The 15,664-nt window shown below is 43.6% G+C and overlaps 1 protein-coding gene across 2 annotated transcripts in view; it reads right to left on the bottom strand.

Moving 5' to 3' along the window:
• Positions 1 to 15,664, bottom strand: part of NCALD (neurocalcin delta) — a 226,808-nt gene that overhangs the window by 19,553 nt on the left and 191,591 nt on the right. For both annotated transcript variants that reach the window (XM_024109431.3, XM_005306620.5), the window contains one exon: positions 8,998 to 9,396. In XM_024109431.3, coding sequence (XP_023965199.1) covers positions 8,998 to 9,375 — 378 coding nt within the window. In that variant the 5' untranslated portion in view covers positions 9,376 to 9,396. The remainder of the gene's footprint in view (positions 1 to 8,997; positions 9,397 to 15,664) is intronic.

Raw genomic sequence — 15,664 nt, forward strand, 5'->3', positions numbered from 1 at the left:
AGAGGTTACAGTGTAACAGACACAAGAACAGAGAATGGAGGGATAACACCCAAGCAAATGAACATGGTGATGGCAGGAATGGGGAGTGAAGAGGAAAAGGAAAGAAGGTAAAGGAGGACACTCAGCGCTTACACCTGCCTAGCTCTGGTTTGCAGAGATCAGAGCAGCACTGATCCTTAGAAATCTGTCATTCGTTAAATAGCTAAACTTTTATTTAGAGGGGAGGTTAGTCCATCCCAGCATGTTAGAGCGCCATATAGCATAAAGAGAAAGCGTGGGGCAAAATTACATTAGCTGGGCTCACAGTCACGGTTACACTTCAAGTAACCATAGTAAGAAAATGCAGATTTTTAGAACAAAATTGTTTAATGATGTCCTCATCCTACAGAGTCCCTTTAACATAAAGAGTGTTAAAAGAATAATATATGAGATGTTCTAGGAGAGCCTGAGCATGATGGGAATAATAAAATGCTCCTTTTGTGCTGAAAACGATGTCTCTGATCAAATCTTTATGGCCTTACTCAGTTGTTCAGTGGGAAGTTTCCCTATGTAATGGCCAAGTGAAAACTGATTCCGAAACTCAGGATTTGCCCCTGTATTAATTGAGAGTAACTATACAGTGTTTTTCAATGAGAAAGCTCTCAAAGGAAGCAGGTTTATGTAATAACGTGAAAATGTTCGGATAGTCCCTAATCTGGGACCAAATGCTGCTCAAATCTCTATATGGGCATGCAAAGGTGCAGGAGCCTTGTCCACTCCCTGTGCCTCCGGCATGGGACAGAGCATAACGGGAGTCCTTGGGCTCTTGGAACCATCACTAGTACTAATCACTGCTGATTGCTGACTATACACAACCTCCGTCTGTGCAGACTGTTCCTCACAGGCGCACAGCACTGGTTAGGGCAGCTAAAGTTGGCATAACTCTGGAGTAAAGAAAATCATGATGGAGACCAAACTGAGTCCTGAGAGAAGCAGGCGCAGCTCTCTCGGAGGCCAAGGGGACATAGGCCAGGTATATATTTTATGACTTCATATGTTTTAAAAGCCAGAAGGGACCAGCATGATCATCTAGTCTGACCTCCTACATAACACAGCCCATAGACCTTCACCCAGTAATCCCTGCATCAGGCATGTGGGGGTGGTTTGTGTGGGAGGGGAGAGCCAGGCTGGGGGGGAGGGGGAAGTACACCAGTTTTATCTTACTCTGCTGTTGGCTGGTTTTCCTGCTGAACTCTCTCTCCCTTAGCTTTCCACATTTGCTGAGTGACAAATGGGTGCAAATTCCACTGCTTTGCCACTTACCCACCTGTTTATGACCAATTAACACCCAGCATATAACTGGCGCCATCCTTTATTCCCCTGCTGAATTTGGCACAGCGACTTCCATGGGGGCTGCACCTGCTCCCTGCATTTGACAAAGTGTCTGAGAGCCAGTGATGGGGGTAGTGATGACAGCATGAATTTCTAGGGAACGTTTTTAACTGTACTAGAATCGAACAGAACGCTATTCTTTCTATTTGACTTTCGTGTAGTTTTAGTACAGGACATCTAATGAAGGGAACAAGGGCCTGATCCCCCACACACTGAAGTCCCATTGGGAGTTTTGCTACTGCCTTTAAAGGAAGCCACCTCAAGCCCAGTTTCTCCCCGGCTTACAGATCAGTTAGCTCACTAAAGGCTTGTCTTCACTACCAGCTAAATCGGTGCTGCTGCAATTGACGCAGCAGTGTCGATTTAGTGGGTCTGGTGAAGACACGATAAGTCAATGGCAGAGTGCTCTCCCGTCAACTTCAGTACTCCCCCTCCCCGAGAGGTGGAAGCTATGTCGACAGGAGACGCTCTCCTGTCGACATAGTGCAGTGTAGACACCGCTGTAAGTTGATCTAAGCTACGTCAACTTAAGTTATATAACTTACGTAACTTAACTAGTGTCACTTATCAATTTACCTCATTAGTATAGAACAGGCTTAAGAGGGATGGCCAAAGCCACTTCTGTTTTTTTTTTTTTTTTTGTGACAGCTGAAAGTGCTACATTTGTCCCTGGGATAGGTATTGGGAAAATGCCCTAGTAGCTCCACAGAATCAGGTTGTGTTGAAGTTTTACACTTATGGCAAAGTTTAAATCTCTTCACTTAAACCCTTAATTTTACTCAGGTCCTCACCAAACATGTTCTATTTCAGCAAGGGGGCAGACTCGAACTCTTTAGCTGGATTTCAGCTGTAGCTTGAATGGAGTTGTTTGTACTGTGGGTGGATGTATGCTGGAAGTGAAAAGGAGTTTGTTATGCAGGCGAGGAGTCTGAGAGGGCATATGGCATTGTAACATTTGGGTGGTAAAGCACTGTGACCCCGGTGGGAAACCGGGATGGAAGGAATCTTTCCACAAAGCTTTGTGGATGCTCTATGCCTGCTCCTGCACCCAAGAGGCTACAGTAGCCCATAAATTTGCTGTGAGCCTCCTCTAGTTACTCCAGCCATCAGCCCCTCCCCCCAACCCAGCCACAACATGCTGCCAACCTGCCATGCAGGGCCCCAGATGGGGTCTTCCAGATCATGCCACCACCTGGGGGGAAATTCAATCCAAAATTCCTTTGGGGATGTCAGTGACTGACAAAAGTCATGACACTCAAAATTAAGCATCAAACTCCATCCTTACAGCAAAAATGAAATGCTGCAGCTTAATCTGAGAGAGCTAAAGGACTGGAGTTCTCACTCCCAACACGTATAGATTAAAACACAGCATTTTCCAAATATACTTTAGAAATAATTGTCTGGTTTAATAACTCCATAGCTGTGGCTAGTTCCAGAGTCTCTCACAACAGGACTTAATTGAGGCGCATGGAGGCTCTTTGTACAGGGGTGAATTTCACCCTGTGTGAGTCACTTGCTATGTGTTGCATGCAGCATGCTATAAATAGGGTTCAACATGAGAAAAGAGCTTTGCCAGCCAACCTATCAGCCTGAAGGGAATATGGAGTTCTACAGGCTGACTTGCACTGTCAGTGGTGTTCACCCCTTGGTGGATGGCCTGCACAAAAGCTCCTCAAGGCATGGGAGCCCCACAGTGCCCCTAGGACAGGGCTGAATGGGAGTAACATGGGATTTCTGTGTTTAGTGGGAACCAAGATTGTGGTTTCCACGGTGGCTCTGAATAGGCTGAAACATATGGGAGCACTGGAGCACAGGGCCATGGGGCAGGGCCATGAGATCCAGCAGCCAGGAACCTCCTCATAGGGGTGGTGGAAGCAGCTTCTATTGCAGCACCTAGGCTAGAGTAGCTGCTGAGCAGGGGCTGCAGTAGTGATTTTATTTCCTCTCCAACCCTGCACAGCTCCCCACAGAGCCTGCTAAGTTAGGTATTTGCAGGGCTGGGGAAAGGAAAATGTCACCTCAAGACAACTGGCAATTGGCTGGAGATGTTATTTCCAAAAGACTTAGGAATTTATCAAATCCAGACATAGGCACCGACTCGATGGGTGCTCTGGGGCTGGAGCACCCACAGGAAAAAAAAAAATAGTGGGTGCTCAGCACCCACCAGTCACCCGCCAAGCAGCTGTTTGGTGGGCCGCACTGATCAGCTCCTTCCCCTCCCCCCAGCACCTCCCACCCGCTGTTGCTAAGCTGCTTGGCAGAGAAGCGGGGGGCAGGAAGAGGCGGGATGGAGCCTTGGGGAAAGGGGCAGAGTGGGAGCGGGGCTTCGAGGCCCCGCAGGGGTGCAGCACCCTCCAGGAAAGCTGAAAGTCAACGCCTGTGCAACCAGACACACACTGTAACTAAAATTATACCCTCTTTTTTCCCTGTGCACAGATCTGCCCAGTGTCTCTTCAGTCTCAGCTCTGCTGCTATTGGTAAACGCCTTCTTACAGAGCGTGTGTAAGAGCAGGCACGTGAGCTTCCCTTCTCCCCACCCAAGCACTGCACTGTGACCGGACTGATGTCATACAATAATAATACCTAGCACTTTTCATCAGTATAGCACGTCACATTCCAGGCTATGCTGCTATTTACGCCCACACTAGCTCGATGAGCGCTCGTGCGAGTATGTGTACACGGGCAGGGGGTCACACCCCTATCTCGTAGTGCACACGTTGCTTAATAGCCAGGTGTTGAGGCACCTAAGTCCCTCTGTGGATCTGTGCCCAAGGGCTCTAAAGCACACAAAGTCAGCAGACTGACAAAAAGAGAAACGAAATGTTTTTCATCTCCTTGATTTCACTTAAAGGAATCCCTGGGGCTCCTGGTAAGAACAGTGGAGGGGGAGGGGGGATTTCCAATTAAATGATTTTCACATTGACGGTGTCCTTTTATGCATTAGCTTGATGAATTGTCCTATTCAGAAAATCAGCCTAGAATATAATAAATCCTATCAATATGCAAATGTATCATAGATCAGAGACTTGTAATAGGTTCCTGAGGGATATATCAACGATGCAAGCATAGCTCTTTTTTTTTCTTCTCACAAAGAGAAGGATCCTGATGACTTATGTCCGAGTGGAACACATTTGATACAGTATCCTCTATTCCCACAATTAAAAACCAACCAAACATCCCCCGCACACACAACTTTGTTGAATTACAGCTCAGATTGTTAAAGTACATTTCTTATCAACTCAACCACTAAAAATTAATCTCCAGTAAGACAACAAAACATCCACATCAATCTCAGTTTCACATGCCCTTGCCACTCAAACACACTCATGGAGCCCTCCCCATCAAGCCTCAGCCCTCTGAAATATACAGATGAGAAGTGCTATAGAAATTTTATTAACAACGATGAGGTATGAAGCAAACTAGGGAAATGTGATCTAGATTAAATTACTATTAGGTGGGTGCACAGCTGTAGAAAGACCACACTCAAAGAGTAGTTATCAATGGTTTGCTTTCAAACTGGGAGGATGTATCTAGTGGCGTCCTGCAACAGGCTGTTCTAGGTCCGGTATTCTTAAACATTTTCATTAATGACTGGGATAACGGAGTGGAGAGCATACTGATAACATTTGCAAATGACAAATCTGGGAGGGGTTGCAAGCACTTTGGGGGACAGGATTAGAATTCAAAAGGAATTTGACAAATTGGAGAATTGGTCTGAAATCAACAAAATGAAATTTAGTAAAGACAAGTGCAAAGTACTTCACTTTGGAAAGAAAAATCAGCTGTACAACTACAAAATGGGGAATCACTGGCTAGGCAGCAGTACTGCTGAAAAGGATCTGGGGGTTATGGTGGATTGGAAAATTAAATATGAGCCAAAACTGTGATGCAGTTGCAAAAAAGGCTAATATCACTCTGGGGTACATTAACAGGAGTGTCGTATGTAAGACATGGGAGATAAATGTCCTGCTCTATTTAGCACTGCTCTATCGAACTTGGGTGCAGGGGGCTGGACTAGATGACCTCTCAAGGTCCTTCAGCCCTACATTTCTATGTTTCTATGAATTGGGATGGACAAGGGGACATAGGAGTTGCCTGGCAAACAGAACTCATAGCTGCATTATGTAGCAGGCAGCTTCTCTATTTGGGAAGTTCCCTTTAGTCTGTAACGGGGAGCAGTTGCTGAACAAAACTTACCAGGTTTCTTAGATTGAGTTTCTCACTGTCAAACCTTAGAAAGTCCCTCAAAATTTTGGCAGGAGAGGGAGAGTTGGAAGCATAGAGACAGGTAAAATGAGGAGCTGTCAAGGTCTATGAGCAGGGGAACCAGAGCAGTATGGCAAGGGTACCAATCAAGGTTGGTCCTAGACCAAATGGTACCCCAGGTGAGGAGCATCTTCAGCGCCCACCCCACTCCATGTATTAAGCTTTTGAATACCTATTTTTTTATTGCATGTGTAACCCATTTCACAACTTTGATGCAAGATTTGCATGCATGATTTATCCCTGTCATATAAGAAGATACATTTGCATGTTAGGATCTGTAAATCTGTATTTATTCATGCCGTATATAAGCAAATATGAAATACTTAAAACATGTTATTTCTAACATTCTATTTTCCTTTTTGTCGCTGATAACAAAAGCAGCACCCTGAACCCGGCATCCCCCAAGCCCGGCACCCCAGGCAGTCGCCTGGATCACCTTCCCTATATCTGGCCCTGCTGCCAATACTGAATGGTTGTTGAATACATTAATTAATGGAATTTGTCCCTAAAAATCCAGTGCTTTGTTGGCCTATGTGATGAAAAACAACACAGGTGGAAGGAAGAGGTATCATATTTTTAATGCATTTAATTTTTTTCCTCCAGTGATGTGATAATGTGTCTTGCAGCAAAATGTGTTTTGTGAAATTTCCAGTCTGTGTGTTCCTATTATAGACGGAGTCTGAAAAAAAAGAGAGAGAAAGAAGAGAGGAGCTTGGCTGTACAAATTTCAAAAGAGGTCTGATACTGTACTCAATTCTTTCTGTTTTTAAAGCTAGGGCTGGTTGGAATCTGACACTGATTCTTGAGTGGTCATCTTGAGCACCTTCTAACCTATTCGTCAGTTTTTATTTGATTTGCGGATTTGTGTGTTTTGTTATTTTGCCTTGAGAGCCACATTTTTTTTTTCAAATGCAGTACGGTGGCCCATGGGGGAGGGGGACAGTGTGCAGTCTCAGGTATGGTTGTACATGCCCCCCACACACGAGGTGGCAAACAGCCAGCCCAATTCTCCAGCTAGCCGTTAGTGCATGAGTTTTCTTTAATGAGTTGTACAGTCGTTCACATTGATATGAGTGAAGAGACATCCTCCATCCTTCCGTTTTTGAAGTATAAGTGGATAAAATCTGATCTCAGTTTCATCCCTTCGGTGCCCCTTGATTTCAGTGGGGTTTTATGGGTGAAAATAAGCAATCTGATTAGCAGATCTGTGGCAACTGAAAAAATTGTTTCCTTCGTAGGAAAACTACAAATGTTGTGAACTACATTCTCCATATTTTTAAATCAATCTATTTTAGGATTTTATATTGCTGGCCATCACCAAAATGTCTGCAATCCTTCCTTGTCCAATAGATTGGCAATAGTTAGGTCCTGAGTGTGCTTTATGGAGTTTCATGATCTTTTCAATTTTCAGGGATAAAAAAAATCCGTTTGGGTGAGGGAAAATTTTTATTTGTTTTGACTCTTTTTTTATTTGTTTTGCAGGGGGAAATTTGTAAGGGGGGCAATAGCTTCTCACTAGAATATTTCATATAGTTTATTATGGCACAAAGGCAAGGTTATGTGTATGTCTTTGAAAGAAAGAAAAGTGATTGCCTTGGTTAAGGAAAGCGTGTTTTATTGGTCCAGTGAAGTGTAATGCCCCAGTCCACTTTCAAAATGATCTTAGCAGCTATAGAGTGCCGAAGGCGGCACGTGAGCTGATTTTCAGTGGCACTCACACTGCCCGGATCCTGGCCACCGGTCTGGGGGGGCTCTCCATTTTAATTTAATTTGAAATGAAACTTCTTAAACATTTTGAAACCTTATTTACTTTACATGCAACAATAGTTTAGTTATATATTTTAGACTTGTAGAAAGAGACGTTCTAAAAAGGTTAAAATCTATTACTGGCACGCAAAACCTTAAATTAGAGTGAATAAATGAAGCACACCACTTCTGAAAGGTTGCCGACCCCTGTACTAAGGGGATGTAAGGAGAGGTGAAACCAGTCAACAACTCATAGGAGATGTAAAAAGCTGCAAAATAAAGCAGCCTCCCTGCATACACTTTTATACCCTCCTATTAGCTGCTTTTCCTGCTACAACCCTGCCTTTCTGTCCCCTCATCTGTATTTCTGCCATTATTCATACTTCTTCTGAATGTCCCGTGTAAGCAGATGCAATTTCACTGATGGTGGTAGTGTTGTACCATTTATACCAGTCTGAATTTGGCACACAGTTGTTAAAATATTCATTCATGCCCCTCAGAGTTAGCTACATGAAGTCCTGCTTAACTCTCAAACAAGCACACAAACTACAAAAAATAAAAAGACGAAGGTGACTGCAACTGAGTCAAGTATATGGTCTGATGTATATGGAATAGAACGAGTGCCATCACTGGTTACTGTTGGGAGGATGTTCAAAGACAGACTAATAAAAAGGAGCAAAATAGCATGCATTATAATGATTCTACCATATGTAATTAGCCATCATAAATTTTAATTTGTATGCATTCCATTCCCTCCATTTCTATCAGATCTTTAAATATGAATAGTATCGTATCTAGTTAGTACTTCAATATCTCCAGTGACGAGGAGGCAGGCGGTTCCCTAGCAGAGGTGGATTGCACAGATTAAAACTATGCAAGTGTACTATAACAAAAAAAAAAAATGAAGCTTTCAATGAATTTGATGTGCCCTCAAGGGGAAAGACACATTAGAGAAAGATGAAAATGGGGAAGAACTCATAAGTGCAACATTAGATAATATACCTGAATCCATGCATGGAATCTCAAGAGAGGGCTTGTCTACACTGGAAAATTATATTAACTAACACAATGTAAAGTGCTCAGGCCATGTTCGGGCTAGGAAAAGAGCTTTCAAACATTTTAGCTATTTCTTCATACAATATGATTTTAAAGAGGACTTTGCTCTTAGGTAGACAGGGCCAGTCCCACTTAAAAATGTGTTAGCTGGTCTTGATCAACCCAAGACCCTGCACTAGGGTGACCCACAAGCTGCTGACATGATGTTAAATATGACAGTCCTTGTCTACATGGAGTTCTTTGTAATATTTATGATCATGTTAGTTATCGTGTTCAAACTCAAGGTAATTTCCCTGCATAGGGAAGCCCACAAAGAAGCCACATGGCTACTCAGTAAAGCTTCAAGTAGCTATAAACATCTCCATTCCTACTCTAATTGGTATTCCACCTTTGCCAAATTTAACAGTATCTTTTTATGTTCAAGCAAACATATAGTAGACTAAAAATGTTGGAGAAGATATCACAATAACCTTTTGCACACCCAACATTCACAATACTGCCCCCACAATTTAATCAGAGTGAAAGAGAAAACGTAAAACCTTCCTGAACAGTACATACCTGCACTATCTCCAGCATTTCTGACTTACTGATGTATCCATTTCCATCCAGATCATACATGCTGAATGCCCACTTCAGCTTTTGCTCCAGTTTACCTCTAGATGTTACACTCAAGGCTATGATAAATTCTCTAAAGTCTATTGTTCCATCGCCGTTAGCATCGAAAGTGCGGAATACATGTTCCGCAAATTTAGAAGCGTCCCCATAAGGAAAAAAGTTCCCATATATTTTCTTAAACTCCTCCATAGATAAATGTCCACTTGGACAGTCTCTCAAGAAGCCTTTGTACCACTCTTGGATCTCATGTTCTGTAAAGTCTGTACTTTCTAGCAAATCTTGCATGACCTCAGGACGTAGTTTGCTGTTCTGTTTTCCCATCTTGGTGTCAAAATTTTTTATCTGAGGAGGAAAAAAAACACAACAAATTAATTTTGTTTTTAATTTTGGGGGGGGGGGGGGAGGGAGGGAAGAACAAAGATTCTGAATTTTCTAACACTGGTTGACTTCAGTGCAGTTACTCTACACTTTTGCCAATGTAAGCTAGATCAAAATGTGGGGCAGTAAATATATTTATCATCTTTCCTGCTTTGAAAAATGCCATCATTTTTACTACCAGTAAATACCTACCTATACGCTGATTTCTGAGCCTTTTCATAGGAATTACAGTGAAATCAAATTCAATTCTGATTGATCTTTTAATGCTAGTTCACTCTATAAGCAAATTCTGCTCTTCAGTGGAATGCCAGCCATGCTGCTCACAGCAGCTTATGAGATACCTTTCTTGTTGGGTATGGATCTGTATAAGACCCTTTTTTAGTTAACATTAAAATTATAGGGGGTGGAATCTGGATAGAAGCCAGGGCTGGATTCTTTTGCATGCACCTGTAAATGTATTTTCGATACTCCTTTGTAGCCAGGAATAAGAGCTATCAGATAATTGTAAATTTATTTAGCTAAGGTCCTTTCAAAATCTCATATGGGGAAAAAAGTGATCTGCTAATCACCTCATTTACAATATTGGAAAGTCATTTCTCTTACAGTAACCATGAAGAAATATTCCTGAATACAACTCATATGTATAGTTTTTCAATTAAATCACCTTAGTTACATTTTGTCAAAGGCAAATTGCAATGTACTGTATCGTGCTATAGGTGCAGTAAGGATTAATGGCCTTTGGTTTTTAAATACCTTTTCAGAGCCTGATCATGCTACTCCAAAGGACGGTATCATTAATTTTACTGGAAGCTTAAAAAAAGCACATCTCCAAAAGAAAACCCACCTCATTTTCATGGTTAAAAGTACTTCTCCTGATAATTGCTGTGCATTTATAGCCAGATTCCCCTGCTCTTATTAAGTTCCAGCGCGTGACTGATTTGTGGGGGAAGCCATTCTTTACAAACAAAAATTAACACAAATGGTCAGATTCATTATGCAAATGAAAGCCATGAAACGTGATTTATGAAAATGTAACTTAACTGGGTCATGGCTGTTTGTGATTTAATCTATAAAAGCCTTCAACATTGTTATGCCGCGGTAGATTCACTATTTCACAGGGTCGAACTTGTGAAAAATATCTGTAGAGGCTAATGAACTTCTAACAAAATATCTCTGCACGTTCACGATACAAAATTTCTTATTCACTATTTAAAATGTATAACAATAGTCAGTGGGAAATGTCATGTTCGGGGGAATTTATATCCTGCCTCTCCCCCTTCATCCCTGGAAAGAGGTGGTGAAACTGTAGGGCCTGTCCTCATTGGTGCTGAGCATTTCCTGTCTGCTGAGCATCTGCAACGCCCACTGAAATCAACGGGAGATATTTTTCAGGATTGGGCCCTTAAAATCTAATGCTTATAGACCTGAACAACAAAACCAAACTGGCCTTTAAAAGAGAAAATGTCTGTGAAGTACTTTGAAGATGGAAAATGCCATTTTAATGGTAAATATTGCTACCATCTTTCCCTCATTCACCCTTGTCAAGTGATGCATTATAAAGCCCTGACAGGATCCAAGGCCTGACTTCCTTGGAGATGGTGCAAAGGCTGTTGATTTATGGGCCAGATCTAATATTCATGAGGTCAGTGGAAGGACACTCAGTGAGTTCAAATGGACGTTGGATTGGGTCCATAATGAACAACCTGGGAGTTTTCAGAGTGAATGGATTACATTAAAGCAACCAGACATTTTCAAGCTTGCAATCTTGGAGTTTATATCAGGAAAAATGACACATGCAGGTTCTGGGAGCAGCCTGGAGGATCAAACAGCCAGGTGAAATGATGTAGATTGGCTTAAAGCAGTATTGCTTTAATTAAAAAACAAAACCCCAAACCCCTTCGTTGGTTTGGCACCGGGGCTTGCCATTATTACACAGTTCTGTAGGTTCTGCTACTTTCAGGGCATAAAACTGGAGATGTAAGTGCTATTCTCATCTGAGCTATGAGGACACTATGCAAGAAAGCTGCAGGAAAGGATGTGTTAGCATTTATAACCATTATAATCCCTAGTTTGTGATGTTTAATATCCCGGCCATTTGACTGAAACTTGGAATGAACATTTTCACTCCAAAGGCTTTATCAAATCAAATGTTAATAAATGGAAACAGCGGCCTTCAACAGATGGCTTTTGCGACTGTGCCTCATTCTGGGGTTACAGAAGTGCAAATATTAATCTTTTATAAATGTACATTAAGATGCATGTGAAATATACTTGCACCAGACAATAAAAACACAGCATAAAATAGCACACAACACAAAAAGTTATAACAGTAATTACTGAGCATCATGATTAGAACTAGCATTCTTCTGCAGGGCCGGATTTCGCAGTAGGCACGTGACTAGGGACACCGGCATTCTAGGGGTGCCAAAAATTCAAATTTTGCCATGCCCGGGTCCTAGCAGGGGGTGGAGCTTGCTGAGAGGGGAAGGGCACCACGCAACCCTGCTGGAGTGCTCCTTGCTCAGCCCAGCGGACAGTCACCTCCAGCGGGGCCAGTGAGTGTGGCTGGGGGGGGCAGGGCTTGGGAAAGTGGGTTTGTGGGGGGGCTCTGGACAGTGAGGGGGTGGGGGACACTGGGCAGTGGGCTTGGGGGAGGTCTGTGTATGTTGGGGTGCTGGGGAGTGCGGGGTCAGTGTGGAGCACTTGGCTGTGTGGGGGTGCTGGGCAGTGGGGTGCCTAAAAAGTTAAAAGTGGCGGGGTACCCCCGCTGCCCACAGCAGTTCGGAGCTCCTGGCTGTGGTGGGCACAGGGGTGGTGGGGGCTCTGAGCCCCTGCATCTAGGGATGCCCAACATGTAAACCTGGCCCTGTTCTTCTGGCCTTCTGGGGGAGACATGCTAAGCAAGTTTACTTGCTGAATCTTATTACAGAAGAGCTAATGGGATGAAATCCATAGCTAGTGTGTGAGAGAGAGAGGACAATGCTGTTGAAGTCTCATAGACTTTAAGGTCAGAAGGGACCATTATGATCATCTAGTCTGACCTCCTGCACAACGCAGGCCACAGAATCTCATCCACCCACTCCTGTAACAAACCCCTAACCTATGCCTGAGTTATTGAAGTCCTCAAATCATGGTTTAAAGACCTCAAGGTGCAGAGAACCCTCCAGCAAGTGACCCATGCCCCACGCTGCAGAGGAAGGCGAAAAACCTCCAGGGCCTCTGCCAATCTGCCCTGGAGGAAAATTTCCTTCCCGACCCCAAATATGTCGATCAGTTAAACCCTGAGCATGTGGGCAAGACTCAACAGCCAGCACCCAGGAAAGAATTCTCTGTAGTAACTCAGATCCCACCCCATCTAACATCCCATCACAGACCATTAGGCATATTTACCTGCTAATAATCAAAGATCAATTAATTGCCAAAATTAGGCTGTCCCATCATACCATCCCCTCCATAAACTTATCAAGCTTAGTCTTGAAGCCAGATATGTCTTTTGCCCCCACTACTCCCCTTGGAAGGTTCTATCTTGAGGTTCCATCTGATTATGCTTGTAGTGCATATGGACCAATATGTTCCTTGCCCCAAAAATGCTCCCCTAAATAGGCCACCCTCCAGAAATTAGTAATTTTGGGATGAATCATCCCTATTTTATCCACAGGTGATAAAAAACCCTTTGCAGTCTGAGTAGAGAATACACACTTGGAGACCCTTACAATTACTTCATCTATTGTTGCCTAGCTCTTCATCATGGCTATGTCTGGCTCACCTTAGATTAAGGTTAGAGTCACTGAGCTAAAACAATTTTTACTACAAGCAGCAAAAACAAAAATGTGGACCTGGTTGTAGATATTTCTCCACCCCTTCCCCCAAGTGTAGAGACCTTAAAATCTTAGCTTTAAATAATAAAACATTGCAAGGAATTAATGAACTAGGATCACTGTGACATTTGTGGGAGCAAAGTAAAATATCTCATATATTGAAAAATAAATGCTGAGAAGATATAAAAAAAGTTAAGAGTACTGATATTTATTTTTCATAACATTTCTGCACCAATAGTAGTTCCTTCATCAGATACTATGGTGAATGGCACGGTATAAATAAAGAATCTTTTGAATGGGACAGCATGATATACTTGTGATGATATCAACATACTATAAAAGTCTATGGAGATGATGTTGCGAGGTTGTGACAGGGTCTCCAACATGCAACCTGGACTGTGAGACTGCTGAGACCTCTGTCCCACCAACCTGGGCTGCCTAGCACACTGTGATGCTGTTGGCAAGCTACAAATCTCTGGCAGGAACTGCACTTACACAGCCATCCACAGGCAGGGACACACCCACCTGAGTTACATGAATGCTTCTCCCAGCCACTCATGAACCAACAAGAGAGAGACTCAGGCCAATTCCTCCCCAGCCTTGCATCCCAGAACTGTACCAACTTGCCCTGGTCAGAAGCCTGAGCAGTGTAAGTTTATTGCTCAGTCCACCCCTCCCTTGATGTGGAGAGGACAAACACTAGCCTTTGTAAACGGAGCTGAGATTTCCTGTCAGTGCTCATGGCTCTCCACCTTCTGGGCCATTATAATGATGTTCCTTCCCTCTGCACCCCATATTCTTCACAATGATATTATTAGGATAGGATTATGACATAGTTATGATGCATTTTATGCAAAATAAGTGATGTGAGATGTCATTGGAAAGATTATGATTTGCTGAATATGATTATCATATTTGTATGCATGTAACATTTTTGTATCTGAAGTTATGAACATTGACTATGTATCCATATTTCACGCCCACTAAACAAGATGTTTTCATTCTAGACCAGAGGTGGGCAAACTACTGCCCGTGGGCTGGATCCGGCCCGCCAGTCCTTTTAATTCGGCCTTGAGCTCCAACTGGGGAGTGGGGTCTGGAGCTTGCCCCACTCCGGCGCTCCAGCCAGGGAGCAGGGTTGGGGGCTGCTCCTAGCAGCTCCTGGAAGCAGCGGCATGTCTTCCCTCCGGATCCTATGCATAGAGGCAATCGGGGGCTCCGCTCTGTCTGCTGCCCCCGCCCCAAGCGCCACCCCCGCAGCTCCCATTGGCTGGAAATTTCATGAACATTCATGACCTGCCATACAATTTCTATATCCAGATGTGCCCCTTGGGCTGAAAAGTTTGCCCGCCCCGGCTTACACTGTACAGTTCCCTGCGCAGAACAAGATGGTACAATTTTGGATTTATACTCCAGAGAGAATGCATGCCTGAGAAGCTGGTAGTTGCCCTAGCTGTCGCCTTCTCACGCAGGGGCTGGTCAAAGTGCCTGCATGTAACTGCAGCCGGATGTGTCCCTAACTGTATGTATGCTGGTGAAAGTGCAGGCTGAAGCCTGGAGGGCTTTGCAGTTGGTCACAGCAGTACAGTGTAAGAGGGAGCCCAGGCTGGTGGGCCAGGGGGGCTCAGTGGTACTCCAGTTCCAGGTAGCACCCCGGGGGGAACCTGTCACACCTTCCTCTTCTGCGGCTATCATTCTAATGAGTGCAGAGGAGAGCCATGTCCTCCTTAATTTGCGGGAGGGTAGTTTAAAACTGGAGGAAAGGATAAGGTTGAAAGGAAGAGAAGGGAGAATATAATGAGGGGTGGGCTGCTACTAGACTAAAGAAGAGAGATGGGGTGCAGGCAGAATGGAGAGACAGGCTCAGTGGGCACTCGGCACCTGACAAGGGAGATATCACTGCCTGCAAAGTTTGAAAGGCATGAAGAGTCAGTTCTGAGACAGGAACTCCTTGGAGTGTTCAAAGTGGCAATAACAAGGCAAATCATGAGAAAATACAGACTTGATGATTAAGCACATATTTGGAACAGTGAGTACTATTAGATTGTGGAAAACCTTCCCAAGAGAGTTTATGTGAGCCCCATTTCCCAAGCTATTTAAAACCAGAATGAACAAAACAATTAAGAATATACCTTAGGGAACAATCCTGCACTGACGGTGGGATGAACAAGATAACTGAGTGGGGTTTTACAGTTTTAATTGCTACAATGCTATGAATACAGGAGTTACACGTTGAGAGTTTCTGGTATATGAAGGTGGAAAGTTTCAGCAACATGATGCTAACTGTGAAGAATATTTCCCCACCATATCTGAGCTGAAGGCATCTTATACAGAGGCCAGCAGCAATCATGGGATAGAACCACCTGAGCAAAACAACTTGACCGGTATCAACTCAAAATCTTGTGGAAAATAAT

Source organism: Chrysemys picta, chromosome 2, assembly GCF_011386835.1.
Source record: "Chrysemys picta bellii isolate R12L10 chromosome 2, ASM1138683v2, whole genome shotgun sequence".
In the NCBI taxonomy this organism is placed as follows: Eukaryota; Metazoa; Chordata; order Testudines; family Emydidae; genus Chrysemys; species Chrysemys picta.